The following is a 27,692-nucleotide window of genomic DNA, read 5'->3' as shown; positions in this document are numbered from 1 at the left end:
AGAGATTCTGCTTTGCAGGTTTACCTGTGGAGTCGTTTGCATTCTTGGTGGATTGTGTGGGTGAAGGAGTGGAGATGCTGCTTTTGTCTGTGGATAAAAGTGACAGAGTGAGTGCTGCAAGTTTCTGTTGGGGAGAGTTGAGGCAGGAGAGGAGTGGATAGTTGGTTGGTTGGTTGGTTGGTTGGTTGGTTGGTTGGTTGGTTGGTTGGTTGAGTGATGGAGGCTCAAAACTACAATGCTCTTGTTCTTATTCTGAACTTACCAAACCATGTTTTGTCTGTGACAGTGTGTTCAGAATCACCACAGCTGACATTTCACAACTAACACTCTGAGTTCACTTTAGCAGAGATAAATCACGTATGGGTGGTCCCGGGAATCGAACCCACTACCCTGGCGTTACAAGCGCCATGCTCTACCAACTGAGCTACAGAAGGACCATAGTTCACTTTAGAGAGATAAATCAAACATATCACTGATGTAAACGGAGGTCGCCTACACCCGGACACTCCAGTGTAGTATTTACCTTGCTCATTTATGGGTGGAGGAGTGGTTGAGATGGATGCTGTCTGAGAGTTTAAAGGTGTGATGGGAATGCTTGGGGGTTTGTTGGTGATGGCTACTGTTCCTGTTGGGGGTATTGTTGCTGCGGAGCCTTGGATGAGAGAGTGAGAGTGAGAGTGAGAGGCTGAGATTAAGATTTTACCCCATAGAGCTAAATGTAGAAGCATAGGATCTCTATGGGGTTGACCAACTTTGGAGCTGGACACCTTGTTGCTGCCTCTGAGCATTAATGTGAATAGCATCTGCAATCATGCAACGGTCACCTTCAGATGTGGACAAATCATGACTGATTCTGGGGGATAAAGACATGAATTAGAGAATAATTTTAAGACCAACTGACCTTTCGAAGTTGTATCCCCGGCACCTATAAAATGAGAAGAGAATTATAGATTTGTCATTGTCACTTTTACATTCACACATTTAAGTCATCATCAAGGACTTATGGCCAACATTACTATCTAACATCACATCAATCTGAAAACGCATTTATCTGAAATGAACTGCTATAAACATCGACCAACATTGTATTTGGTCAGATTTATCAAGCACATAACTTCCTCCAAGGCTTTACCCCTGTATATCACAGGAGGCTGTTGAGCAGAGAACGGCTCATAACAGTGGCTGGAATGTAGAAAATGGAATGGTATCAAACTCATGGAAGCTCTGTGTTTGATGAATTCGATACCATTCCGTTCCAACCGTTACTATGAATCCGTCCTCCCCAGTTAAGGTGGCACCAGCCTCCTGTGGTGTATATATTGACTTCCTTACTGCTCGTAGCTAGCCGGGGAGGAAAGGGCGTTGTAAGCAGTGGTGGTTTGTGTGTGAGTGTGGCATAACCTGGTAGCCATGGTAACTCGGAGCAGAGCGAACACTCTATTTCAGCATCCGACCACAGTTTCCTGCTTCGCATCAAGCGCAGAGATGAGAACCCAATCCCCTTTCTGTTCTAAGAACAGCAATCGTTCATCTTCAGTTTTGTCCCAACTGCAGATGTACAGTATGATGTTTGACTATAATGCACACAGGTGTGAATGCACCAAGGCTCTTGACCATTTTAAATATATATATATATATTGATATATTTTTTACATCACATGAGATAGGTATGGAATGTTCCAGACCCAATTACACCTTTAAGGTCTGGTCTACTTTAGATGATTTGTGCTGTTAACATTGTACTGGATTTCCTGTAACCCAAACCCTGAGCTTCTAAGGCAAAATGCAAAAAGCAGCGACTTAAAATGTTCACTTCCTTATTTCAATACAATTAGGTTGTCACAATGTTTCAGCATACACTTGCTTTGGTTGGACTTGACCCGCTAGTATTTTCCTACATAGGACACAAAAATGAAACAGAAAGAATGCACTTAAAGCTGTATTCAACCCAGAATAAACTGCTATAACACTGTGTTTCTCTTCCATTTGAACAGAGACCTACAACAGAAATGAGAATGTGACAGAGGCTGCTTGAACAATAATTAGACTTCAGGAAGTGTTTTTTGTGTGTTTTTGCTCAACTCTGGTTTGTGTGTTTGAGTGTTTCCAAGGGAGACGCACCCTGCACTGACATTTTACTGGTCCGCCCACCCAAAGAATACCAGGTCAGATGCTGCTGTTGTGACTGGCTGGGGATTCTTTTTGTTACTTTTTCACACTACTACACCTCTTCAGGATTGAAAGGTGTTACTCTCAGTTTGTGAATATGTAACTGAGGTAGTGGGTGAACCTCCAGTGAGTCTGCTATCAAAGTTTGATTGCAGAAGTGAAATGTCTTCACACATCCAGTGTAGGTTGTTTGCAATTGCGTTTGAGACAACAACAAAAATCGACCATTAAGAGGAAGCTATGTTAATGGCAAGATGGCCAAGGTGGGGTGTGATAACGTGATAAAGATGGCCAAGGTGGGGTGTGATAACGTGATAAAGATGGCCAAGTTGGGATGTGATAACGTGATAAAGATGGCCAAGGTGGGGTGTGATAACGTGATAAAGATGGCCAAGGTGGGGTGTGATAACGTGATAAAGATGGCCAAGGTGGGGTGTGATAACGTGATAAAGATGGCCACGGTGGGGTGTGATAATGTGATAAAGATGGCCAAGGCGAGATGTGACGAAGGCTATCTCCCCCAATCTCTCTCTCAAAATCTACATTTAATCCATTTTAAATTCAGGCTGAAACACCACTAAATGTTGAAAAAATCGAATGATGTGAAACTTTCTTCAGAAAATATTCTCAGCCCTGTATATATAAATATATAAATATATATACAGTGACTTCAGAAAATATTCTCAGCCCTTGATTTGTTCCACATTTTATTGTGTTACAGCCTAAATTTAAAAATAATTAAATTGAGATTTTGAGTCTACACACAATAACAAATGAAACATTTAAAATGTCTTTACTCAATGAGTATTCAACCACTTTGTTATGGCAAGCCTAAATATATTCAGGATTAAACATGTGTTTAACAAATCACATAATAATTTGCATGGACTGTACAATAATAGTGTTTAACATGACTTTTAAATGACTTCCTCATCTCTATACCCCACCCATACAATGTCTCGCAAAGAAGGGCACCTAAATGCATTTTTAAAAAGCAGACATTGAATATCCCTTTGAGCATGGTGAAGTTATGAATTACACATTGGATGGTGTATCAATACACCCAGTTACAAACAAATATAGTTGCCAGAGAGGAAGGAAACCGCTCAGGGATTTCACCACGAGACCAATGTTGTCTTTAAAACAGTTTAATGATGTGTTTAATGATGTGATGGGAGAAAATTGAGGATGGATCAACAACAGTGTAGTTACTCCACTATACTCACTCACCTTAATAATGACAGAGTGAAACAAGGAAGCCTATACAGAATACAAATATTCCATACAATACAACAATACAACAAATACATCCTGTTTGCAACAAGGCACTAAAATAAAACTGCCAAAATGTGACAAAGAAATGTACTTTATGTCCTGAATACAAAGTGTTATGTTTGGGGAAAATCCAATACAACACATCACTGAGTATGATCATGTTAAACGCTATTATTGCACAGAGTGATTCCATGCAAGTGGCTTATTAGGTGTATGCTAATGTTTACTCTAAATGACTTAAATGTAAATGTAAATGTAAATGTAAATGCAACTTATTAAGCTAATGTTTACTCCTGAACTTATTTAGGCTTGCCATAACAAATGGGTTGACTACTTATTGACTGAGGACATTTCTGCTATTCATTTGTAAAAATGTCAAAAAACACAATTCCACATTATGGGGTATTGTGTGTGAATACTTTCTGAAGGCACTATATATATATAGTCATACATATATATATATATATATATATACATATATACAGTGCATTTGGAAAGTATTCACACACAAAATATCCCATAATGACAAAGCAAAAACAGTTTTTTGGTAAGGTTTGAAAATGTATAAAAAATGAAATAAACAGACATACTTTATTAACATAAGTATTCAGACCCTATGATATGAGACTCCAAATTGAGCTCAGGTGCATCCTGTTTCGATTGATCAATCCTTGAGATGTTTCTACAACTTGATTGGAGTCCACCTGTGGTAAATTCAATTGATTGGACATGATTTGGGAAGGCACACACATGTCTATATAAGGTCCCACAGTTGCCAGTGCATGTCAGAGCAAAAACCGAGCCATGAGGTCAAGGGAATTATCCGTAGAGCTCCGAGAGAGGATTGTGTCAAGGCACAGATCTGGGGGAGGGTACCAAAAAATGTCTGCATCTTTGAAGGTCCCCAAGAGCACAGTGGCCTCCATCATTCTTAAATGGAAGAAGTTTGGAACCACCAAGACTCTTCCTAGAGCTGGCCACCCGGCTAAACTGAGCAATAGGGGGAGAAGGGCCGTGGTCAGGAAGGTGACCAAGAACCTGATGGTCACTATGACAGAGCTCCAGAGTTCCTCTGTGGAGATGGGAGAAAATTCCAGAAGGACAACCATCCCTGCAGCACTCTACCAATCAGGCCTTTATGTTAGGGTGGCCAGACAAAAGCCACTCCTCAGTAAAAGGCACATGGCAGCCAAATGGAGTTTGCCAAAAGGCACCTAAAGCACTCTCAGACCATGAGAAACAAGATTCTCTGAACTGATGGAACAAATATTGAAGTGAATGCCAAACGTCACTTCTGGAGGAAACCTGGCACCATCCCTATGGTGAAGTATGGTGGTGGCAGCATCTTGCTGTAGGGATGTTTTTCTGCGGCAGGGACTGGGAGACTAGTCAGGATTGAGGGAAAGATGAAAACAGAGCAAAGAACATAGATCCTTGATGAAAACCAGCTCCAGAGCCTCAGACTGGGGCGAAGGTTCACCTTCCAACAGGACAACAACCCTAAGCACACAGCCAAGACAACACAGGAGTGGCTTCGGGACAAGTCTTTGAATGTCCTTGAGTAGCTCAGCCCGAGCCTGGTCTTGAACCCTGAGCAGCAACGCTCCCCATCCAACCTGACAGAGCTTGAGAGGATCTGCAGAGAAGAATGGGAGAAACTCCCCAAATACAGGTGTGCCAAGCTTGTAGCGTCACACCCAAGAAGACTTGGGGTTGTAATTGCTGCTAAAGGTGCTTCAACAAAGTACTGAGTAAAGGGTCTTGAATACTTATGTAAATTTGACATTTTATTTTTTATACATGTGCAAACATAAAAAAAACTGTTTTTACTTGTCATTATGGGGTATTAATATTTATTTTATTGTACCTTTATTTAACCAGGCAAGTCAGTTAAGAACAAATTCTTATTTTCAATAACGGCCTAGGAACAGTGGGTTAACTGCCTGTTCAGGGGCAGAACGGCAGCTCGGGGGTTTGAACTTGCAACCTTCCGGCTACTAGTCCAACGCTCTAACCACTAGGCTACCCTGCCACCCCATTATTCTCATTTTTTATTAATGAGAATAAAAAATAAAATACAAATTTAGAATAAGGCTGTAATGTAACAAAATGTGGAGAAAGTCAGGGGATCTGAATACTCTCCAAATGCACTGTATGGTTCAGAACCCAAAAGTTGCTCGTCTTGATTGTTGACCAATGACTAGTCACCGGCATTGGCGCGCAAAGGTGAATGCGCATATCCTGATTAGTGACTAGAAATAACTTGTTTCAGTTCCTCCAGATTTTCCTGGCAAACAGAGTTGGCCTATGTTCATCCATATGAAATACAGTTTATCAATCTACTACAGACTCATCTCTGCTAGAACATGGAAAGTACTGTATAGATGGAAAGCCTGATGTATTGATTTTAACTTTTAGTTTTTTGTTTAATATTCACTTTCATTTGCAAAAAGAGCAACTATTTCAGTTTATCATTGAATTCAAAGAAAAAAAAATCCCTTGATGTTAAAACAAGACTATGGCTTTAAATGTGATATTGTACCTTTTTTTTTATTAAAACAGTATGTGATTGTATATTTTATATTGCGATTTGATTGATCATTGTCATATTTCAGATGACTCACAAGTTTTGTACCATTCTTTTTTTGGGGCGTTGAGGGTCAAAATGTCAGCAAGACCACTGGGATACATGATAATGGCAACAAATGGAGTTGGTTTGGATATAATAATTGATATAGTAATGGATAAAGTAATGGATATAATAATGGATATGGTAATAGTTATAGTAATGGATGTGGTAATGGATATAGTAATGGATATGGTAATGGATTTAGTAATGGATATAATAATTGATATAGTAATGGATAAAGTAATGTATATAATAATGGATATGGTAATGGATTTAGTAATGGATATAATAATTGATATAGTAATGGATATAGTAATGGATATAGTAATGAATGTAATAATTTATATAGTAATGGATAAAGTAATGGATATAATAACTGATATAGTAATGTATATAATAATGGGTATAATAATTGATATGGTAATGGATATAGTAATGGATATAATAATGGATATAGTAATGGATATAGTAATGGATATAGTAATGGATATAATAATTGATATAGTAATGGATATAGTAATGGATATAATAATGGATATAGTAATGGATATAAAAATGGATGTAGTAATGGATATAGTAATGGATATAGTAATGGATATAGTAATGGATATAGTAATGGATATAGTAATGGATATAGTAATGGATATAGTAATGGATATAGTAATGGATTTAGTAATGGATATAATAATTGATATAGTAATGGATATAGTAATGGATATAATAATGGATGTAGTAATGGATATAGTAATGGATATAGTAATGGATTTAGTAATGGATATAATAATGTATGTAGTAATGGATATAGTAATGGATATAGTAATGGATATAATAATGGATGTAGTAATGGATATAGTAATGGATATAGTAATGGATATAGTAATGGATTTAGTAATGGATATAATAATTGATATAGTAATGGATATAGTAATGGATATAATAATGGATGTAGTAATGGATATAGTAATGGATATAGTAATGGACATAGTAATGGATTTAGTAATGGATATAATAATTGATATAGTAATGGATATAGTAATCGATATAATAATGGATATAGTAATGGATATAGTAATGGATATAGTAATGGATATAGTAATGGATATAATACTTGATATAGTAATGGATATAGTAATGGATATAGTAATGGATATAATACTTGATTTAGTAATGGATATAGTAATGGATATAGTAATGGATATAGTAATGGATATAATACTTGATTTAGTAATTGATATAGTAATGGATATAGTAATGGATATAGTAATGGATATAATAATGGATATAGTAATGGATATAGTAATGGATATAATAATTGATATAGTAATGGATATAGTAATGGATATAATAATGGATATAGTAATGGATATAGTAATGGATATAGTAATTGATTTAGTAATTGATATAGTAATGGATATAGTAATGGATATAGTAATGGATATAATACTTGATTTAGTAATTGATATAGTAATGGATATAGTAATGGATATAGTAATGGATATAGTAATGGATTTAGTCATGGATATAATAATTGATATAGTAATGGATATAGTAATGGATATAATAATGGATATAGTAATGGATATAGTAATGGATATAGTAATGGATATAGTAATGGATATAATACTTGATATAGTAATGGATATAGTAATGGATATAATAATGGATATAGTAATGGATATAATACTTGATTTAGTAATGGATATAGTAATGGATATAGTAATGGATATAGTAATGGATATAATACTTGATTTAGTAATGGATATAGTAATGGATATAGTAATGGATATAGTAATGGATATAGTAATGGATTTAGTAATGGATATAATACTTGATATAGTAATGGCGTTGAGGGTCAAAATGTCATTAAGACCACTGGGATACATGATAATGGCAACAAATGGAGTTGGTTTGGATACAATAATTTATATAGCAATGGATATAGTAATGGATATAGTAATGGATTTAGTCATGGATATAATAATTGATATAGTAATGGATATAGTAATGGATATAATAATGGATATAGTAATGGATATAGTAATGGATCTAGTGATGGATAAAGTAATGGATATAGTAATTGATATAGTAATGGATATAGTAATGGATATAGTAGTGGATATAGTAATAGATATAGTAGTGGATAAAGTAATGGATATAATAATTGATATAGTAATGGATATAATAATGGATATAATAATGGATATAGTAATGGATATAGTATGATATAGTAATAGATATAGTAGTGGATAAAGTAATGGATATAATAATTGATATAGTAATGGATATAATAATGGATATAATAATGGATATAGTAATTGATATAGTAATGGATATAGTAATGGATATAGTAGTGGATATAGTAATGGATATAGTAGTGGATATAGTAATAGATATAGTAGTGGATAAAGTAATGGATATAATAATTGATATAGTAATGGATATAATAATGGATATAATAATGGATATAGTAATGGATATAGTAATGGATATAATAATGGATATAATAATGGATATAATAATTTATATGGTAATGGATATAATAATGGATATAATAATGGATATAATAATTTATATGGTAATGGATGTAGTAATGGATATAGTAGTGGATATAGTAATAGATATAGTAGTGGATAAAGTAATGGATATAATAATTGATATAGTAATGGATATAATAATGGATATAATAATGGATATAGTAATTGATATAGTAATGGATATAGTAATGGATATAGTAGTGGATATAGTAATGGATATAGTAGTGGATATAGTAATAGATATAGTAGTGGATAAAGTAATGGATATAATAATTGATATAGTAATGGATATAATAATGGATATAATAATGGATATAGTAATGGATATAGTAATGGATATAATAATGGATATAATAATGGATATAATAATTTATATGGTAATGGATGTAGTAATGGATATAATAATGGATATAGTAATAGATATAGTAGTGGATAAAGTAATGGATATAATAATTGATATAGTAATGGATATAATAATGGATATAATAATGGATATAGTAATGGATATAATAATGGATATAATAATGGATATAATAATGGATATAATAATGGATATAGTAATGGATATAGTAATGGATATAATAATGGATATAGTAATGGATATAGTAATGGATATAATAATGGATATAATAATTGATATAGTAATGGATATAGTAATGGATATAATAATGGATATAGTAATGGATATAGTAATGGATATAATAATGGATATAATAATGGATATAATAATTTATATGGTAATGGATATAATAATGGATATAATAATTTATATGGTAATGGATATAGTAATGGATATAGTAATGGATATAGTAATGGATATAGTAATGGATATAGTAATGGATATAATACTTGATTTAGTAATGGATATAGTAATGGATATAATAATGGATATAATAATGGATATAATAATTTATATGGTAATGGATATAGTAATGGATATAATAATGGATATAATAATGGATATAATAATTTATATGGTAATGGATATAATAATGGATATAATAATGGATATAATAATGGATATAATAATTTATATGGTAATGGATATAATAATGGATATAATAATGGATATAATAATTTATATGGTAATGGATGTAATAATGGATATAATAATGGATATAATAGTAATGGATACATTTTTCTTGTTTTTGCATTACACCCCCCCCAAAAAAAAAAAAAAGGTCTATGCACAGCCTTGCTCTCTCTCTGTCTCTCTATAATTGACATTTACAGATAAGATGTTGTTCTGCTAAGCCTCATCCCCCTCTTCACCTCATCCCCCTCTTCACCACATCCCCCTCTCCTTCCTGAAACACTGTTTTAATCATACAGCTCTATGAACATTTCAACACCGCTTCTTCATTTCAAAGGCTTCTGCTTTTCTCTCTTCATTTTCTTAAGTTTCATCTCAGCCACCGCTGGGACACGCTTATTAGGCAGGAAGAGGGCATCGCCTATTAGGCAGGAAGAGGGCATCGCCTATTAGGCAGGAAGAGGCCATCGCCTATTAGGCAGGAAGAGGCCATCGCCTATTAGGCAGGAAGAGGCCATCGCCTATTAGGCAGGAAGAGGGCATCGCCTATTAGGCAGGAAGAGGCCATCGCCTATTAGGCAGGAAGAGGCCATCGCCTATTAGGCAGGAAGAGGGCATCGCCTATTAGGCAGGAAGAGGCCATCGCCTATTAGGCAGGAAGAGGCCATCGCCTATTAGGCAGGAAGAGGCCATCGCCTATTGCGGAAGATTGACAAGGGTGGAATTTTCTGAGCTGTACTGATCAAGATGTACCTCCAACAATGACAGCTTTTTAGGTGAGCGTTGATGCCCTCCTGTGATAAGCAGTATCCACTTTGTCAAAGGTAGGGGCACAAAATATTTTGCTTGTCCACTCCCAGCGCGCCTCTCCAGGATGCTGTTGGAGAGATGCATCGCTGCAGAACTCCACCAACGTTCCATCAATAAAATGGTCTAACATAAATCATGTAGCAGATATAGTATGTGGTAGAAAGAGTATGTGGCCTTTTCTGTAGCCTACAGGCTGGAGATAAAATGGATGACAATGTAATGAGACAGCCACTTTTTAGGTTTCTCCAGATCAAATAGCCTAAAGTAAAGTATGCCCAATCAAATAAAACATGTGCTGTCATGTTAACAAACAACAAATCCTAAAACCAAGACAGGTTAAAGTAAAATGGACAATCACAAGTTTCACCTCATTGTCATGATCAGTGGTTTCAAGTTTGTATCCTAAACATTTTTGACATTCTGAAAATAGCGAAAAATGAACATACTTCTGGTTTTCCCGCAGTGTAAACACATTGCAAATAGGCTCACAATAATTCCAGATAAAGTTGGGTTGCTGATATTCATAGCTTAAATAGCCAAATTGATTAGTTACAGGAATCAGGATTAATAAAGCCAACTCAACGGCCTGTTTTACAAAATGGTGGGCCTACCACATGGATGGGCATTCATAAAATTCCATCGTGGCCGACACGGTAGGCTACACCCCACTAAGCACGAGCCCCCTATTTTTTTCTTATTTTTGTGTGTTTAAAAACGGTAGGCTTACCACATAGATGGGCATTCATAAAATTGAATTTCAGGCAATACTGTAGGCTACACCTCAGTAAGCATGGGCCTACGCCTTTTGGAATTCTTTTTTTGGACCGGCCTGACGTCCACGGACGTTGATTTTTGGTCCGGTCCAGACCAAATCTAAATCAATAATGTTTGGTTCACACTTTGTACGGTCTGGACTAGTCTTGATTTGTCACAAATAAATCAAGGCTAAAAATGACATATTTTCAACTTTCATTCAGCTGAGCCTGATTTCAACATCTGGGAAATACATATTTTCAACTGTCATTCAGAACCGAAATTAACCTGATTTCAACATCTTGAAAATATGTTTTTTTCAACATCCTGGAAAATATTTCTTATAAACGTATGGAAAACACATCTTTTCACCTTTCATTCAGAACCTAAATTGATCCTAACTTCAGCATCTGGAAAATATATATTTTAAATATATATTTTATTTAAATTTTACTTACTGGGACTATTATAGTTTTGCCGGTGCATTTTTTGGTCTCGCCTAGTGTGGCAGACCGGCCCTGACCTCAGCTATAGCTTTACCAGGAAGTGCAGACAGGCCGCTCAAAATGGAACACGGAAGTGGTTGAGCTGTGATCTGTCTAAAAAGAACCCCACATCTGAACTCTGTTTGTCTTACTGCAGTTGGTAGAAGTACATTCTACATTCAGAACATTCACATTTATTGGAGATTCACGCTAAATATACACAAACAAGGGTGCACTTTTGCACACAGAGCAAGAGGTTTGAATGTAGCGTTGTTGCACAGTGAAAGGCAGGTATTAGCTTCAGATTATTACTTAGATGTTAAGTCCCTGGTCTAGATAGATATCCAATCACTGAATGCATTTTAGTGGACCAAGTTAAGAGTAAGAATTTGACTAATCACTAATCAGGTGTGTCCTTTCTCTGAGGGGGAACATGAGGGGACCAACTCAGCAGACTCCTCTTTAAAAGCAAGTCCTCCAGGTGACGCCCACCCAGACAGTTTTTAGAAGGACTTGACAATCTCAGAGTTACTCTATTCCAACTCACTTTTAATAGTTAAACCTAACAAAGTTATTTGCATTTTGATTGGTCTGAAAAATAAGTATACCATATCCTGCTTGAACCACAGCCCTTTATCCCTCTCCCAAACATGATTGATCCATTGTCAACATTTGAAATTCCTGTAGAAAAATGCCTCAAGTAAATTAGATTTGATCAACCTTATTAAATGCACCTCTTACACTCCTTGAGTGATCGCATCGGGATACATTTTCTAAAACAATTCCATGTACTTTATTGGTGAATTTAGGCCCCACAGCCCTGTCACCATTAAAGGAATAACAGCCCTCCCATCAGCCCCATCCCCTGGGTATCATACTGTACTTACATATGGCCAGCTCTATGAGCCCAGTACACAGCAGCAGGATCTTCAGTCCATAGAGACCTGCCATGTCCAGGAACGACGATCACACTACCCAGAGACCATACGTCCTAAAGGTAACGCCAAAAGAAACTCTTACAAATTATCCGTCTTATTCTCAACAACTAAAAAACTAAAAAACGTTGAAATTGTGTGTATTTGTCTTTACGTATGTCTTCCCTCCAGTCTTATCAGCGGACACAGCTTCCTGAATGTGTTCCCCTAACCCTAAACCTCGCCTCTGGTCCCTCAGCGCTACGCGACAAGTGATGTCACAGCTAGCTGAGACTCTGTACTTTACCTTATTTTACAGGAAGTTCCATTTCATCTACGCCACACATCTCCTTCCCTCCACTTCTGATCTTTCCTCTGAGATGCACAACATCAGATACATACAAAATACATATGTTTGTTTAGTGTATCCTGGCTTTAAGTGTGTTTAGACATTTAACTAATCTTCAGAGAAAGAGAGGGCATGGTCTCACAGTGAGACATGGATGATTCGTCCCTAAAAGTGTTAAACAAAAGGCTTTTTGAACTCACAAACAAGGATTACTTCCATATAACAGAGTTATAAGTGTTGAATAGTATAGTTTGTCCTGTGTGGTTCAGTTGGTCTAGCGTGGTGCTTACGATGCCAAGAGTCATGGGTTCGATTCCCACTGGGGCCACACATACAAAATGTATGCACACATGACTGTACGTTGCTTTGGATAAAAGTCTCTGCCAAATGGTATATTAGTTTGTTCTGTGTGTTTTCACACAAAAGCAATTATTACTGATACATCATGTTTTTTACATTTCAACTCTGTTGGCCTGTTGTACATCTACTCTTTTGAAGTGACAGTCATCTTTGCTGAAAGTGTGGGGACTTTGGGGCCTGTGACACACCATGAAACCTGTAGTGGTTTCAGCATTTCTTCTCTTCATCTGACTCCTCCCCACTAGTTGAGAAGAAGAAGAGTATGCTCACATACTAGGCCTACATCGCTACTTCCTGTACTGGTCCCCCCCTGAAAAACAGCTTCTATCTCAAGGCCATCAGACTGTTAATCATCCATCACTAACACAGAGAGGCTGCTGCCAACATATAGACTCAAATCATTGGCCACTTTAATAAATGAATTACTAGTCACCTTAAATAATGTCACTTTAATACTGTTTACATATCTTACATTACTCATCTCATATGAAAATATTGTATTTTATACCATCTATTGTTTCTTGCCTGTACATATTCTAATTCCATCCCTTTATATTTCAAATCAAATCAAATCCATTTGTATTAGTCACATGCGACTAATACAACAGGTACAACCTTACAGTGAAATGCTTACTTACAAGCCCCTGACCAACAATGCAGTTTTAAAAATTCTGGATAAGAATAAGAAAAAAAGTAACAAGTAATTAAAGAGCAGCAGTAAAATAGCAATAGCGAGACTATATACAGGGGGGTACCGGTACAGAGTCAATGTGCGGGGGCACCGGATAGTTGGGGTAATATGTACATGTAGAGTTATTTAAAGTGGCTATACATAGATGATAACAACAGAGAGTAGCAGCGGTGTAAAAGGGGGCAATGCATATAGTCTGGGTAGCCATTTGATTAGATGTTCAGGAGTCTTATGGCTTGGGGGAAAAAGCTGTTTAGAAGCCTCTTGGACCTAGACTTGGCACTCCGGTACCGCTTGCCGAGCGGTAGCAGAAGGAACAGTCTATGACTACGGTGGCTGGAGTCGTCGACAATTTTTAGGGCCGTCCTCTGACATCGCCTGGTATAGAGGTCCTGGATGGCAGGAAGCTTGGACCCAGTAATGTACTGGGCCGTACGCACTACCCTCTGTAGAGCCTTGCAGTCGGAGGCCGAGCAGTTGCCATACCAGACAGTGATGCAACCAGTATCAGGTTGCTCTCGATGGTGCAGCTGTAGAACCTTTTGAGGATCTGAGGGGGAATAGATTTTAGACTTCACGACTGTCTTGGCGTGCTTGGACTATGGTGGTTTGTTGGTGATGTGGACAACAAGGAACTTGAAGCTCTCAACCTGCTCCACTGCATCCGGCAAACTTAATGATGGTGTTTGAGTCATGCCTGGCTGTGCAGTCATGAGTGAACAGGGAGTACAGGAGGGGACTGAGCACGCGCCTCTGAGGGGCCCCTGTATTGAGGATCAACGTGGCGGGTGTGTTGTTACCTACTCTCACCACCTGGGAGCGGCCCGTCAGGATGTCCAGGATACAGTTGCAGAGGGAGGTGTTTAGTCCCAGTGTCCTTAGCTTATTGATGAGTTTTGAGGGCACTATAGTGTTGAACGCTGAGCTGTAGTCAATGAATAGCATTCTCACGTAGGTGTTCCTTTTGTCCAGGTGGGAAAAGGCAGTGTGGAGTGCAATAGAGATTGCATCATCTGTGGATCTGTTGGGGCGGTATGCAAATTGGAGTGGGTCTAGGGTTTCTGGGATAATGGTGTTGATGTGAGCCATTACCAGCCTTTCAAAGCACTTCATGGCTACGGGTTGGAAGTCATTTAGGCAGGTTACCTCAGTGTTCTTGCACACAGGCACTATGGTGGTCTGCTTAAACATGTTGGTATTACAGACTCGGACAGGGAGAGTTTGAACATTTCAGTGAAGACACTTGCCAGTTGGTCAGTGCATGCTCGCAGTACACGTCCTGGTAATCCGTCTGGCCCTGCGGCCTTGTGAATGTTGACCTAAGGTCTTACTCACATTGGCTGCGGAGAGCGTGATCACACAGTCTTCCAGAACAGCTGGTGCTCTCATGCATGTTTCAGTGTTATTTGCCTCGAAGCGAGCATAGAAGTAGTTTAGCTCGTCTGATAGGCTCGTGTCACTGGGCAGCTCTTGGCTGTGCTTCCCTTTTTAGTCTGTAATTGTTTGCAAGACCTACCACATCCGACGAGTGTCAGAGCCGGTGTAGTACGATTCGATCTTAGTCCTGTATTAACGCATTGCTTATTTGATGGTTCGCCGGAGGGCATAGCGGGATTTCTTATAAGCTTCCGGGTTGGAGTCCCGCTCCTTGAAAGCGTCAACTGTATCCTTTACCTCAGTGAGTATGTTGCCATGGCTTCTGGTTGGGGAATGTACGTACGGTCACTGTGGGGACATCATCATCGATGCACTTATTGATGAAGCCAATGACTGATGTGGTGTACTCCTCAATGCCATCGGGTTGGGGACACGTAAAATGTCTTCCTTCTTCTCTGGAGCCATTTTGTGTTTATTAGGTAGTTGTTGTGGAATTGTTAGATTACTCGTTAGATTTTACTGCACTGTCAGAACTAGAAGCTCAAGCATTTCACTACACTTGCATTAATATCTGCTAACCATGTGTATGTGACCAATACAAATTGATTTGATTTGATATAGTGTATCTATGAGCTGAGGGAGGGGCTATAACTAGCAGAGTGATATGCTCCAGAGGAAAAAAAGCTTGAGAAAATGTGTCACCCACCACTCTGTACACACTTCCCTGATCTCTTAACATCTCTTCTCTATCTTGTTCAGTCTTCATTCTTCCTCACAGGAGATGTATCTCAATAGTCCAAAGTGGCTTCCTCTACAACTTCTCATCTCCAGTTCATCTGCACTCTTTTGAAATATCAGGATAGATGAGAGCTATATGGTGGGACGTAACATGGTGAATGTCTACCAGTAATTAAACTATCCATTTATTTTTTACATCAGTGCAGATGAAGGAAAGGAGACAAGGGGAAGAAGCCACTTTAGACTATCGAGACGCAGCCCGGGCCTCAGTTCCTCTGTTCTGAGACAGCTGTGGCCACAGGGAGGTGAGAATATAAAATGGAACGTTGGTGATGCGCCTCTACAGCACGCAAAGCTCTCGCTGCTATTTGCATGGCGCACCGTCACTTTGTATGTGGGTTACCCACGTAGGGCTTCAGACTATAGTCAGAGACATACTGTAGGCTGCTAGCACCAGACATGTTCATCTCTTTACTGTTACAACTACAGTGTGTTACATTGGAGGTCTAGAGACCAGTGTAAATCCTGTGTAAATGTCTAAAGATCATGTCACAAACAAGTGTCTTTCTTAATTTTAATATCTAATGAATATTTTATTTATATATTATTTTCCTTTCAATTTTAGCCCTAGACAACCAGGTGAGGGGAGTTCTTTACTAATTATTCATTCTATCTACAGTATCAGTGAAATGTCAATAACCATTTAAAGGACTGATAGTTTGTTGGTGGGCACTGTGCAGTTAGTCTGTGGGTGGTAGTTTCACAGGGTTGCCTGAGTCTGTGGGTGGTAGTTACACAGGGCTGCCTGAGTCTGTGGGTGGTAGTTACACAGGGCTGCCTGAGTCTGTAGGAGTGTTGAAACCACAGAAGCTCTCTGAAGGCTATAACGTCATTCCTCAATCAGAAAGTTTCAATGACACCAACATTATTAGTAACTCACAGGGGTTTGTATTGTCCTCTGTACATATCTGCATGTTCTCTGATAGGCTTAGCTGGCATTACATTCAGACAAAAAGTATATTTCAGAGAAAATAAGAAAAGTGTGGAGGAAGGAGGGACATTACACCCTCACTCTCACTTCCCTATTCTCTCTTCCTGGTCAGAACTCTGGGGAAGAGCTTGTCAGCCTCTGATAGGCTACAGACGTTTCAGAAACATTTCAACTACTATAATCTTTCTAAAAAATATTTAACCTCTATGGGATCGGTGTCACCCCCATGGGACGGATGAGCTAATGTAGGCTAATGTGATTAGCATGAGGTTGTAAGTAACAAAAACATGTCCCAGGACATAGACATATCTGATATGGGCAGAAAGCTTAAATTATTGATAATCTAACTGCACTGTCCAATTTACAGCTATTAGAGTGAAAGAATACCATGCTATTGTTTAAGGAGAGTGCACAATTATGAACTTGAAAATGTATTAATAAACCAATTAGACACATTTGGGCAGTCTTGATACATCATTTTGAACAGATATAAAATGTTTCATTGGATCAGTCTAAAACTTTCCACAGACACTGTTGCCATCTAGCGGCCAAAATCTAAATTGGACTTGGGCTGGAATAATACATTATGGCCTCTCTCTTGCATTTCAAATATGATAGTATAAAAAAACCTGCATGTTTTTTTTTTTGTATTATATTTTACCAGATCTAATGTGGTATATTCTTCTACATTCATTTCACATTTCCACAAACTTCAAAGTGTTTCCTTTCAAATGGTATTAAGAATATGCATATCCTTGCATCAGGTCCTGACCAATAGGCAGTTAGATGTGGGTATGTCATTGAAATAAAATGTAAAAAAGGGTCCGATCCTTGAGAGGTATTTAACGTAAAATATTTTCACTCTTTCTTAATGTCATAGTGTTAAGCCGGCCGGAGTAATTTGGTGTTATTTGGACTCATGAGAAGTCCTTCAAAGGTTTTCCAAAATTTCCAAGATGGAGGAAAATTTATTCTGACTGATCTTATTAGTCCTTGATGCAAATTTGTTCAGCATGAAGAAAGACACCTACATACAAAGTTGCAGTGGTGGAAAAAGTATCACATTTTCATACTTGGGTGAAAGAAAAGATACCTTAAAAGAAAATGTAAAAGTGAAAGTCACCCAGTAAAAGACAACTTGAGTAAAAGTCTGAAAGTATGTGGTTTTAAATATACTTAAGTATTAAAAGTAAAAGTATAAATCATTTAAAATGTGTTATATTAAGCAAACCAGACGACACGATTGACTTGTTTTTAAAATGTACGGATAGCCAGGGGCACAGTTCAACACACATCATTTACAAATTAAGCATTTGTGTTTAGTGAGTCTGTCAGATCAGAGGCAGTAGGGATAACCAGGGATGTTCTCTGTTTAGTGAGTCCACCAGATCAGAGGCAGTAGGGATGACCAGGGCTGTTCTCTGTTTAGTGAGTCCTCCAGATCAGAGGCAGTAGGGATGACCAGGGATGTTCTCTGTTTAGTGAGTCCTCCAGATCAGAGGCAGTAGGGATAACCAGGGATGTTCTCTGTTTAGTCAGTCCACCAGATCAGAGGCAGTAGGGATGACCAGGGATGTTCTCTGTTTAGTGAGTCCTCCAGATCAGAGGCAGTAGGTATGACCAGGGATGTTCTCTGTTTAGTGAGTCCTCCAGATCAGAGGCGGTAGGAATGACCAGGGATGTTCTCTGTTTAGTGAGTCCTCCAGATCAGAGGCGGTAGGGATGACCAGGGATGTTTTCTGTTTAGTGAGTCCTCCAGATCAGAGGCAGTAGGGATAACCAGGGATGTTCTCTGTTTAGTGAGTCCTCCAGATCAGAGGCGGTAGGGATAACCAGGGATGTTCTCTGTTTAGTGAGTCCTCCAGATCAGAGGCGGTAGGGATGACCAGGGATGTTTTCTGTTTAGTGAGTCCTCCAGATCAGAGGCGGTAGGGATGACCAAGCATGTTCTCTTGATAAGTGTGTGAATTAGACCATTTTCTTGTCCTGCTAAGCATTCAAAATGTAACGAGTACTTTTGGGTGTCAGGGAAATGTAAGGAGTAAAAAGTACATTATTTTCTTTAGGAATGTAGTGAAGTAAAAGTAAAAGTTGTCAAAGATATGAATAGTAAAGTAAAGTACAGATACCCCAACAAACTACTTAAGTATTACTTTAAAATATGTTTACTTAAGTACTTTACACCACTGCAAAGTTTTAGGTCTCCAGTTCAAAACATGGCGTCGGACATGAGAGTTTAAGTAAGCCTGATTATAACAGCGTCACCCATTGGCCAATCGGTGGCATTCATTTGACCAAGTTATGGCCTCTAATTTTTGTGTGCCAAATTAGGAAAAACAAGTGACCAATCTATGTGTTACATTTGTAGAGACATTTGGATGGGTGGGACCTACACTGCTAAAATTATGTTTTAAGTTCAAATATATTCTGCGAACCCTGTAGTCTGTCTGTCCCTAATGATAACGAGTCATCTATGGCTGAGGAGGTGATCCTGGCTTGGGGATCTGTCCTTTGACTACTGACGAGAAGCAGGGCCCCAGACATAGTATGATACTAATCTGGTTCTATTTAAGGTGTAAACCCTTTATATAGTGTATCTATGAGCTGAGGGAGGGGCTATAACTAGCAGAGTGATATGCTCCAGAGGAAAAAAAGCTTGAGAAAATGTGTCACCCACCACTCTGTACACACTTCCCTGATCTCTTAACATCTCTTCTCTATCTTGTTCAGTCTTCATTCTTCCTCACAGGAGATGTATCTCAATAGTCCAAAGTGGCTTCCTCTACAACTTCTCATCTCCAGTTCATCTGCACTCTTTTGAAATATCAGGATAGATGAGAGCTATATGGTGGGACGTAACATGGTGAATGTCTACCAGTAATTAAACTATCCATTTATTTTTTACATCAGTGCAGATGAAGGAAAGGAGACAAGGGGAAGAAGCCACTTTAGACTATCGAGACGCAGCCCGGGCCTCAGTTCCTCTGTTCTGAGACAGCTGTGGCCACAGGGAGGTGAGAATATAAAATGGAACGTTGGTGATGCGCCTCTACAGCACGCAAAGCTCTCGCTGCTGTTTGCATGGCGCACCGTCACTTTGTATGTGGGTTACCCACGTAGGGCTTCAGACTTTAGTCAGAGACATACTGTAGGCTGCTAGCACCAGACATGTTCATCTCTTTACTGTTACAACTACAGTGTGTTACATTGGAGGTCTAGAGACCAGTGTAAATCCTGTGTAAATGTCTAAAGATCATGTCACAAACAAGTGTCTTTCTTAATGTTAATATCTAATGAATATTTTATTTATATATTATTTTCCTTTCAATTTTAGCCCTAGACAACCAGGTGAGGGGAGTTCTTTACTAATTATTCCTTCTATCTACACTATCAGTGAAATGTCAATAACCATTTAAAGGACTGATAGTTTGCTGGTGGGCACTGTGCAGTTAGTCTGTGGGTGGTAGTTTCACAGGGTTGCCTGAGTCTGTGGGTGGTAGTTACACAGGGCTGCCTGAGTCTGTGGGTGGTAGTTACACAGGGCTGCCTGAGTCTGTGGGTGGTAGTTACACAGGGCTACCTGAGTCTGTGGGTGGTAGTTACACAGGGCTGCCTGAGTCTGTGGGTGGTAGTTACACAGGGTTGCCTGAGTCTGTGGGTGGTAGTTTCACAGGGCTACCTGAGTCTGTGGGTGGTAGTTTCACAGGGTTGCCTGAGTCTGTGGGTGGTAGTTTCACAGGGCTACCTGAGTCTGTGGGTGGTAGTTTCACAGGGCTAGCTGAGTCTGTGGGTGGTAGTTTCACAGGGCTAGCTGAGTCTGTGGGTGGTAGTTACACAGGGCTAGCTGAGTCTGTGGGTGGTAGTTACACAGGGTTACCTGAGTCTGTGGGTGTTAGTTTCACAGGGCTGCCTGAGTCTGTGGGTGGTAGTTTCACAGGGCTGCCTGAGTCTGTGGGTGGTAGTTTCACAGGGCTGCCTGAGACTGTGGGTGGTAGTTTCACAGGGTTGCCTGAGTCTGTGGGTGGTAGTTTCACCTGTGTCTGTGGGTGGTAGTTTCACAGGGCTGCCTGAATCTGTGGGTGGTAGTTACACAGGCTTGCTTGAATCTGTGGGTGGTAGTTTCACAGGGCTGCATGAATCTGTGGGTGGTAGTTACACAGGGGTACCTGAGTCTGTGGGTGGTAGATTCACAGGGCTACCTGAGTCTGTAGGTGGTAGTTACACAGGGTTGCCTGAGACTGTGGGTGGTAGTTTCACAGGGCTTCCTGAGTCTGTGGGTGGTAGTTTCACAGGGCTGCCTGAGTCTGTGGGTGGTAGTTTCACAGGGTTGCCTGAGTTTGTGGGTGGTAGTTACACAGGGTTACCTGAGTCTGTGGGTGGTAGTTTCACAGGGCTACCTGAGTCTGTGGGTGGTAGTTTCACAGGGTTGCCTGAGTCTGTGGGTGGTAGTTACACAGGGCTACCTGAGTCTGTGGGTGGTTGTTACACAGGGCTACCTGAGTCTGTGGGTGGTAGTTACACAGGGCTGCCCGAGTCTGTGGGTGGTAGTTTCACAGGGCTGCCTGAGTATGTGGGTGGTAGTTTCACAGGGCTGCTTGAATCTTTGGGTGGTAGTTACACAGGGTTACCTGAGTCTGTGGGTGGTAGCTTCACAGGGCTGCCTGAGTCTGTGGGTGGTAGTTTCACAGGGCTGCCTGAGTCTGTGGGTGGTAGTTACACAGGGCTACCTGAGTCTGTGGGTGGCAGTTTCACAGGGCTGCTTCAATCTGTGGGTGGTAGTTACACAGGTCGACCTGAGTCTGTGGGTGATAGTTACACAAGGCTACCTGAGTCTGTGGGTGGTAGTTACACAGGGCTACCTCAGTCTGTGGGTGGTAGTTTTACAGGGCTGCCTGAGTCTGTGGGTGGTAGTTTCACAGGGCTACCTGAGTCTGTGGGTGGTAGTTTTACAGGGTTGCCTGAGTCTGTGGGTGGTAGTTTTACAGGGTTGCCTGAGTCTGTGGGTGGTAGTTTTACAGGGTTGCCTGAATCTGTGGGTGGTAGTTTCACAGGGCTACCTGAGTCTGTGGGTGGTAGTTTCACAGGGTTGCCTGAGTCTGTGGGTGGTAGTTACACAGGGCTACCTGAGTCTGTGGGTGGTAGTTACACAGGGCTACCTGAGTCTGTGGGTGGTAGTTTCACAGGGCTGCTTCAATCTGTGGGTGGTAGTTACACAGGTTGACCTGAGTCTGTGGGTGATAGTTACACAAGGCTACCTGAGTCTGTGGGTAGTAGTTACACAGGGCTACCTCAGTCTGTGGGTGGTAGTTTTACAGGGCTGTCTGAGTCTGTGGGTGGTAGTTTCACAGGGCTACCTGAGTCTGTGGGTGGTAGTTACACAGGGCTACCTGAGTCTGTGGGTGGTAGTTACACAGGGTTGCCTGAGTCTGTGGGTGATAGTTTTACAGGGTTGCCTGAATCTGTGGGTGGTAGTTTCACAGGGCTACCTGAGTCTGTGGGTGGTAGTTTCACAGGGTTGCCTGAATCTGTGGGTGGTAGTTTCACAGGGCTACCTGAGTCTGTGGGTGGTAATTTCACAGGGTTGCCTGAGTCTGTGGGTGGTAGTTACACAGGGCTACCTGAGTCTGTGGGTGGTTGTTACACAGGGCTACCTGAGTCTGTGGGTGGTAGTTTCACAGGGTTGCCTGAGTCTGTGGGTGGTAGTTACACAGGGTTGCCTGAGTCTGTGGGTGGTAGTTTCACAGGGCTACCTGAGTCTGTGGGTGATAGTTTCACAGGGCTACCTGAGTCTGTGGGTGGTAGTTTCACAGGGCTACCTGAGTCTGTGGGTGGTAGTTACACAGGGTTGCCTGAGTCTGTGGGTGGTAGTTACACAGGGTTGCCCGAGTCTGTGGGTGGTAGTGTTACAGGGTTGCCTGAATCTGTGGGTGGTAGTTTCACAGGGCTACCTGAGTCTGTGGGTGGTAGTTTCACAGGGCTACCTGAGTCTGTGGGTGGTAGTTACACAGGGTTGCCTGAGTCTGTGGGTGGTAGTTACACAGGGTTGCCTGAGTCTGTGGGTGGTAGTTTCACAGGGCTACCTGAGTCTGTGGGTGATAGTTTCACAGGGTTGTCTGAGTATGTGGGTGGTAGTTTCACAGGGCTGCTTGAATCTGTGGGTGGTAGTTAAACAGGGTTACCTGAGTCTGTGGGTGGTAGTTTCACAGGGCTACCTGAGTCTGTGGGTGGTAGTTACACAGGGTTGCCCGAGTCTGTGGGTGGTAGTGTTACAGGGTTGCCTGAATCTGTGGGTGGTAGTTTCACAGGGCTACCTGAGTCTGTGGGTGGTAGTTTCACAGGGCTACCTGAGTCTGTGGGTGGTAGTTACACAGGGTTGCCTGAGTCTGTGGTTGGTAGTTTCACAGGGCTACCTGAGTCTGTGGGTGATAGTTTCACAGGGTTGTCTGAGTATGTGGGTGGTAGTTTCACAGGGCTGCTTGAATCTGTGGGTGGTAGTTAAACTGGGTTACCTGAGTCTGTGGGTGGTAGTTTCACAGGGCTACCTGAGTCTGTGGGTGGTAGTTTCACAGGGCTGCCCGAGTCTGTGGGTGGTAGTTTCACAGGGCTACCTGAGTCTGTGGGAGGTAGTTACTCAAGGCTACCTGAGTCTGTGGGTGGTAGTTACACAGGGCTACCTCAGTCTGTGGGTGGTAGTTTCACAGGGCTACCTGAGTCTGTGGGTGGTAGTTACAGGGCTGCCTGAGTCTGTGGGTGGTAGTTTTACAGGGTTGCCTGAGTCTGTGGGTGGTAGTTTTACAGGGTTGCCTGAATCTGTGGGTGGTAGTTTCACAGGGCTACCTGAGTCTGTGGGTGGTAGTTTCACAGGGTTGCCTGAGTCTGTGGGTTGTAGTTACACAGGGCTACCTGAGTCTGTGGGTGGTTGTTACACAGGGCTGCCTGAGTCTGTGGGTGGTATTTACACAGGGTTGCCCGAGTCTGTGGGTGGTAGTGTTACAGGGTTGCCTGAATCTGTGGGTGGTAGTTTCACAGGGTTACCTGAGTCTGTGGGTGGTAGTTTCACAGGGTTACCTGAGTCTGTGGGTGGTAGCTTCACAGGGCTGCCTGAGTCTGTGGGTGGTAGTTTCAAAGGGATGCCTGAGTCTGTGGGTGGTAGTTACACAGGGCTACCTGAGTCTGTGGGTGGTAGTTTCACAGGGCTGCTTCAATCTGTGGGTGGTAGTTTCACAGGGCTACCTGAGTCTGTGGGTGGTAGTTTCACAGGGCTGTCTGAGTCTTGTGGATGGTAGTTACACAGGCCTGCTTGAATCTGTGGGTGGTAGTTTCACAGGGCTGCATGAATCTGTGGGTGGTAGTTACACAGGGGTACCTGAGTCTGTGGGTGGTAGTTTCACAGGGCTACCTGAGTCTGTGGGTGGTAGTTACACAGGGCTGCCTGAGTGTGTGCGTGGTAGTTTCACAGGGCTGCTTGAATCTGTGGGTGGTAGTTCCACAGGGTTACCTGAGTCTGTGGGTGGTAGTTTCACAGGGCTGCCTGAGTATGTGGGTGGTAGTTTCACAGGGCTGCCTGAGTCTGTGGGTGGTAGTTACACAGGGCTACCTGAGTCTGTGGGTGGTAGTTTCACATGGCTACCTCAGTCTGTGGGTGGTAGTTTCACAGGGCTACCTCAGTCTGTGGGTGGTAGTTTCACAGGGCTACCTGAGTCTGTGGGTGGTAGTTTTACAGGGTTGCCTGAGTCTGTGGGTGGTAGTTTTACAGGGTTGCCTGAGTCTGTGGGTGGTAGTTTTACAGGGTTGCCTGAATCTGTGGGTGGTAGTTTCACAGGGCTACCTGAGTCTGTGGGTGGTAGTTTCACAGGGTTGCCTGAGTCTGTGGGTGGTAGTTACACAGGGCTACCTGAGTCTGTGGGTGGTAGTTACACAGGGCTACCTGAGTCTGTGGGTGGTAGTTTCACAGGGCTGCTTCAATCTGTGGGTGGTAGTTACACAGGTTGACCTGAGTCTGTGGGTGATAGTTACACAAGGCTACCTGAGTCTGTGGGTAGTAGTTACACAGGGCTACCTCAGTCTGTGGGTGGTAGTTTTACAGGGCTGTCTGAGTCTGTGGGTGGTAGTTTCACAGGGCTACCTGAGTCTGTGGGTGGTAGTTACACAGGGCTACCTGAGTCTGTGGGTGGTAGTTACACAGGGTTGCCTGAGTCTGTGGGTGATAGTTTTACAGGGTTGCCTGAATCTGTGGGTGGTAGTTAAACTGGGTTACCTGAGTCTGTGGGTGATAGTTTCACAGGGTTGTCTGAGTATGTGGGTGGTAGTTTCACAGGGCTGCTTGAATCTGTGGGTGGTAGTTAAACTGGGTTACCTGAGTCTGTGGGTGGTAGTTTCACAGGGCTACCTGAGTCTGTGGGTGGTAGTTTCACAGGGCTGCCCGAGTCTGTGGGTGGTAGTTTCACAGGGCTACCTGAGTCTGTGGGAGGTAGTTACTCAAGGCTACCTGAGTCTGTGGGTGGTAGTTACACAGGGCTACCTCAGTCTGTGGGTGGTAGTTTCACAGGGCTACCTGAGTCTGTGGGTGGTAGTTACACAGGGCTGCCTGAGTCTGTGGGTGGTAGTTTTACAGGGTTGCCTGAGTCTGTGGGTGGTAGTTTTACAGGGTTGCCTGAATCTGTGGGTGGTAGTTTCACAGGGCTACCTGAGTCTGTGGGTGGTAGTTTCACAGGGTTGCCTGAGTCTGTGGGTTGTAGTTACACAGGGCTACCTGAGTCTGTGGGTGGTTGTTACACAGGGCTGCCTGAGTCTGTGGGTGGTATTTACACAGGGTTGCCCGAGTCTGTGGGTGGTAGTGTTACAGGGTTGCCTGAATCTGTGGGTGGTAGTTTCACAGGGTTACCTGAGTCTGTGGGTGGTAGTTTCACAGGGTTACCTGAGTCTGTGGGTGGTAGCTTCACAGGGCTGCCTGAGTCTGTGGGTGGTAGTTTCAAAGGGATGCCTGAGTCTGTGGGTGGTAGTTACACAGGGCTACCTGAGTCTGTGGGTGGTAGTTTCACAGGGCTGCTTCAATCTGTGGGTGGTAGTTTCACAGGGCTACCTGAGTCTGTGGGTGGTAGTTTCACAGGGCTGTCTGAGTCTTGTGGATGGTAGTTACACAGGCCTGCTTGAATCTGTGGGTGGTAGTTTCACAGGGCTGCATGAATCTGTGGGTGGTAGTTACACAGGGGTACCTGAGTCTGTGGGTGGTAGTTTCACAGGGCTACCTGAGTCTGTGGGTGGTAGTTACACAGGGCTGCCTGAGTGTGTGCGTGGTAGTTTCACAGGGCTGCTTGAATCTGTGGGTGGTAGTTCCACAGGGTTACCTGAGTCTGTGGGTGGTAGTTTCACAGGGCTGCCTGAGTATGTGGGTGGTAGTTTCACAGGGCTGCCTGAGTCTGTGGGTGGTAGTTACACAGGGCTACCTGAGTCTGTGGGTGGTAGTTTCACATGGCTACCTCAGTCTGTGGGTGGTAGTTTCACAGGGCTACCTCAGTCTGTGGGTGGTAGTTTCACAGGGCTACCTGAGTCTGTGGGTGGTAGTTTTACAGGGTTGCCTGAGTCTGTGGGTGGTAGTTTTACAGGGTTGCCTGAGTCTGTGGGTGGTAGTTTTACAGGGTTGCCTGAATCTGTGGGTGGTAGTTTCACAGGGCTACCTGAGTCTGTGGGTGGTAGTTTCACAGGGTTGCCTGAGTCTGTGGGTGGTAGTTACACAGGGCTACCTGAGTCTGTGGGTGGTAGTTACACAGGGCTACCTGAGTCTGTGGGTGGTAGTTTCACAGGGCTGCTTCAATCTGTGGGTGGTAGTTACACAGGTTGACCTGAGTCTGTGGGTGATAGTTACACAAGGCTACCTGAGTCTGTGGGTAGTAGTTACACAGGGCTACCTCAGTCTGTGGGTGGTAGTTTTACAGGGCTGTCTGAGTCTGTGGGTGGTAGTTTCACAGGGCTACCTGAGTCTGTGGGTGGTAGTTACACAGGGCTACCTGAGTCTGTGGGTGGTAGTTACACAGGGTTGCCTGAGTCTGTGGGTGATAGTTTTACAGGGTTGCCTGAATCTGTGGGTGGTAGTTTCACAGGGCTACCTGAGTCTGTGGGTGGTAGTTTCACAGGGTTGCCTGAATCTGTGGGTGGTAGTTTCACAGGGCTACCTGAGTCTGTGGGTGGTAATTTCACAGGGTTGCCTGAGTCTGTGGGTGGTAGTTACACAGGGCTACCTGAGTCTGTGGGTGGTTGTTACACAGGGCTACCTGAGTCTGTGGGTGGTAGTTTCACAGGGTTGCCTGAGTCTGTGGGTGGTAGTTACACAGGGTTGCCTGAGTCTGTGGGTGGTAGTTTCACAGGGCTACCTGAGTCTGTGGGTGATAGTTTCACAGGGCTACCTGAGTCTGTGGGTGGTAGTTTCACAGGGCTACCTGAGTCTGTGGGTGGTAGTTACACAGGGTTGCCTGAGTCTGTGGGTGGTAGTTACACAGGGTTGCCCGAGTCTGTGGGTGGTAGTGTTACAGGGTTGCCTGAATCTGTGGGTGGTAGTTTCACAGGGCTACCTGAGTCTGTGGGTGG

General features: G+C 42.0%; 1 protein-coding gene across 39 annotated transcripts in view; it reads right to left on the bottom strand.

Moving 5' to 3' along the window:
- ptprc (protein tyrosine phosphatase receptor type C) overlaps positions 1–27,692 on the bottom strand; it is a 98,916-nt gene that overhangs the window by 15,504 nt on the left and 55,720 nt on the right. For 2 of the 39 annotated variants that reach the window (XM_052464295.1, XM_052464317.1), the window contains exons 1-4: positions 12,576–12,877; positions 902–925; positions 524–652; positions 25–87 (exon numbers count right to left, since the gene is read on the bottom strand). The exons of 22 other annotated variants lie outside the window; for them this stretch is intronic. In XM_052464295.1, the coding sequence (XP_052320255.1) occupies positions 25–87; positions 524–652; positions 902–925; positions 12,576–12,639 (280 nt within the window). In that variant the 5' untranslated portion in view covers positions 12,640–12,877. Of the gene's footprint in view, positions 1–24; positions 88–523; positions 653–901; positions 926–12,575; positions 12,907–27,692 lie in introns of those variants that run through there. 15 more of the 39 variants (XM_052464261.1, XM_052464325.1, XM_052464248.1 and 12 more) reach the window with 13 other exon arrangements.

Source organism: Oncorhynchus keta, chromosome 1 (genome assembly GCF_023373465.1).
Source record: "Oncorhynchus keta strain PuntledgeMale-10-30-2019 chromosome 1, Oket_V2, whole genome shotgun sequence".
Lineage (NCBI taxonomy): Eukaryota > Metazoa > Chordata > Actinopteri > Salmoniformes > Salmonidae > Oncorhynchus > Oncorhynchus keta.
Note: the sequence above shows the minus strand (reverse complement) of the source record. Positions and strands in the feature narration are given on the sequence as shown.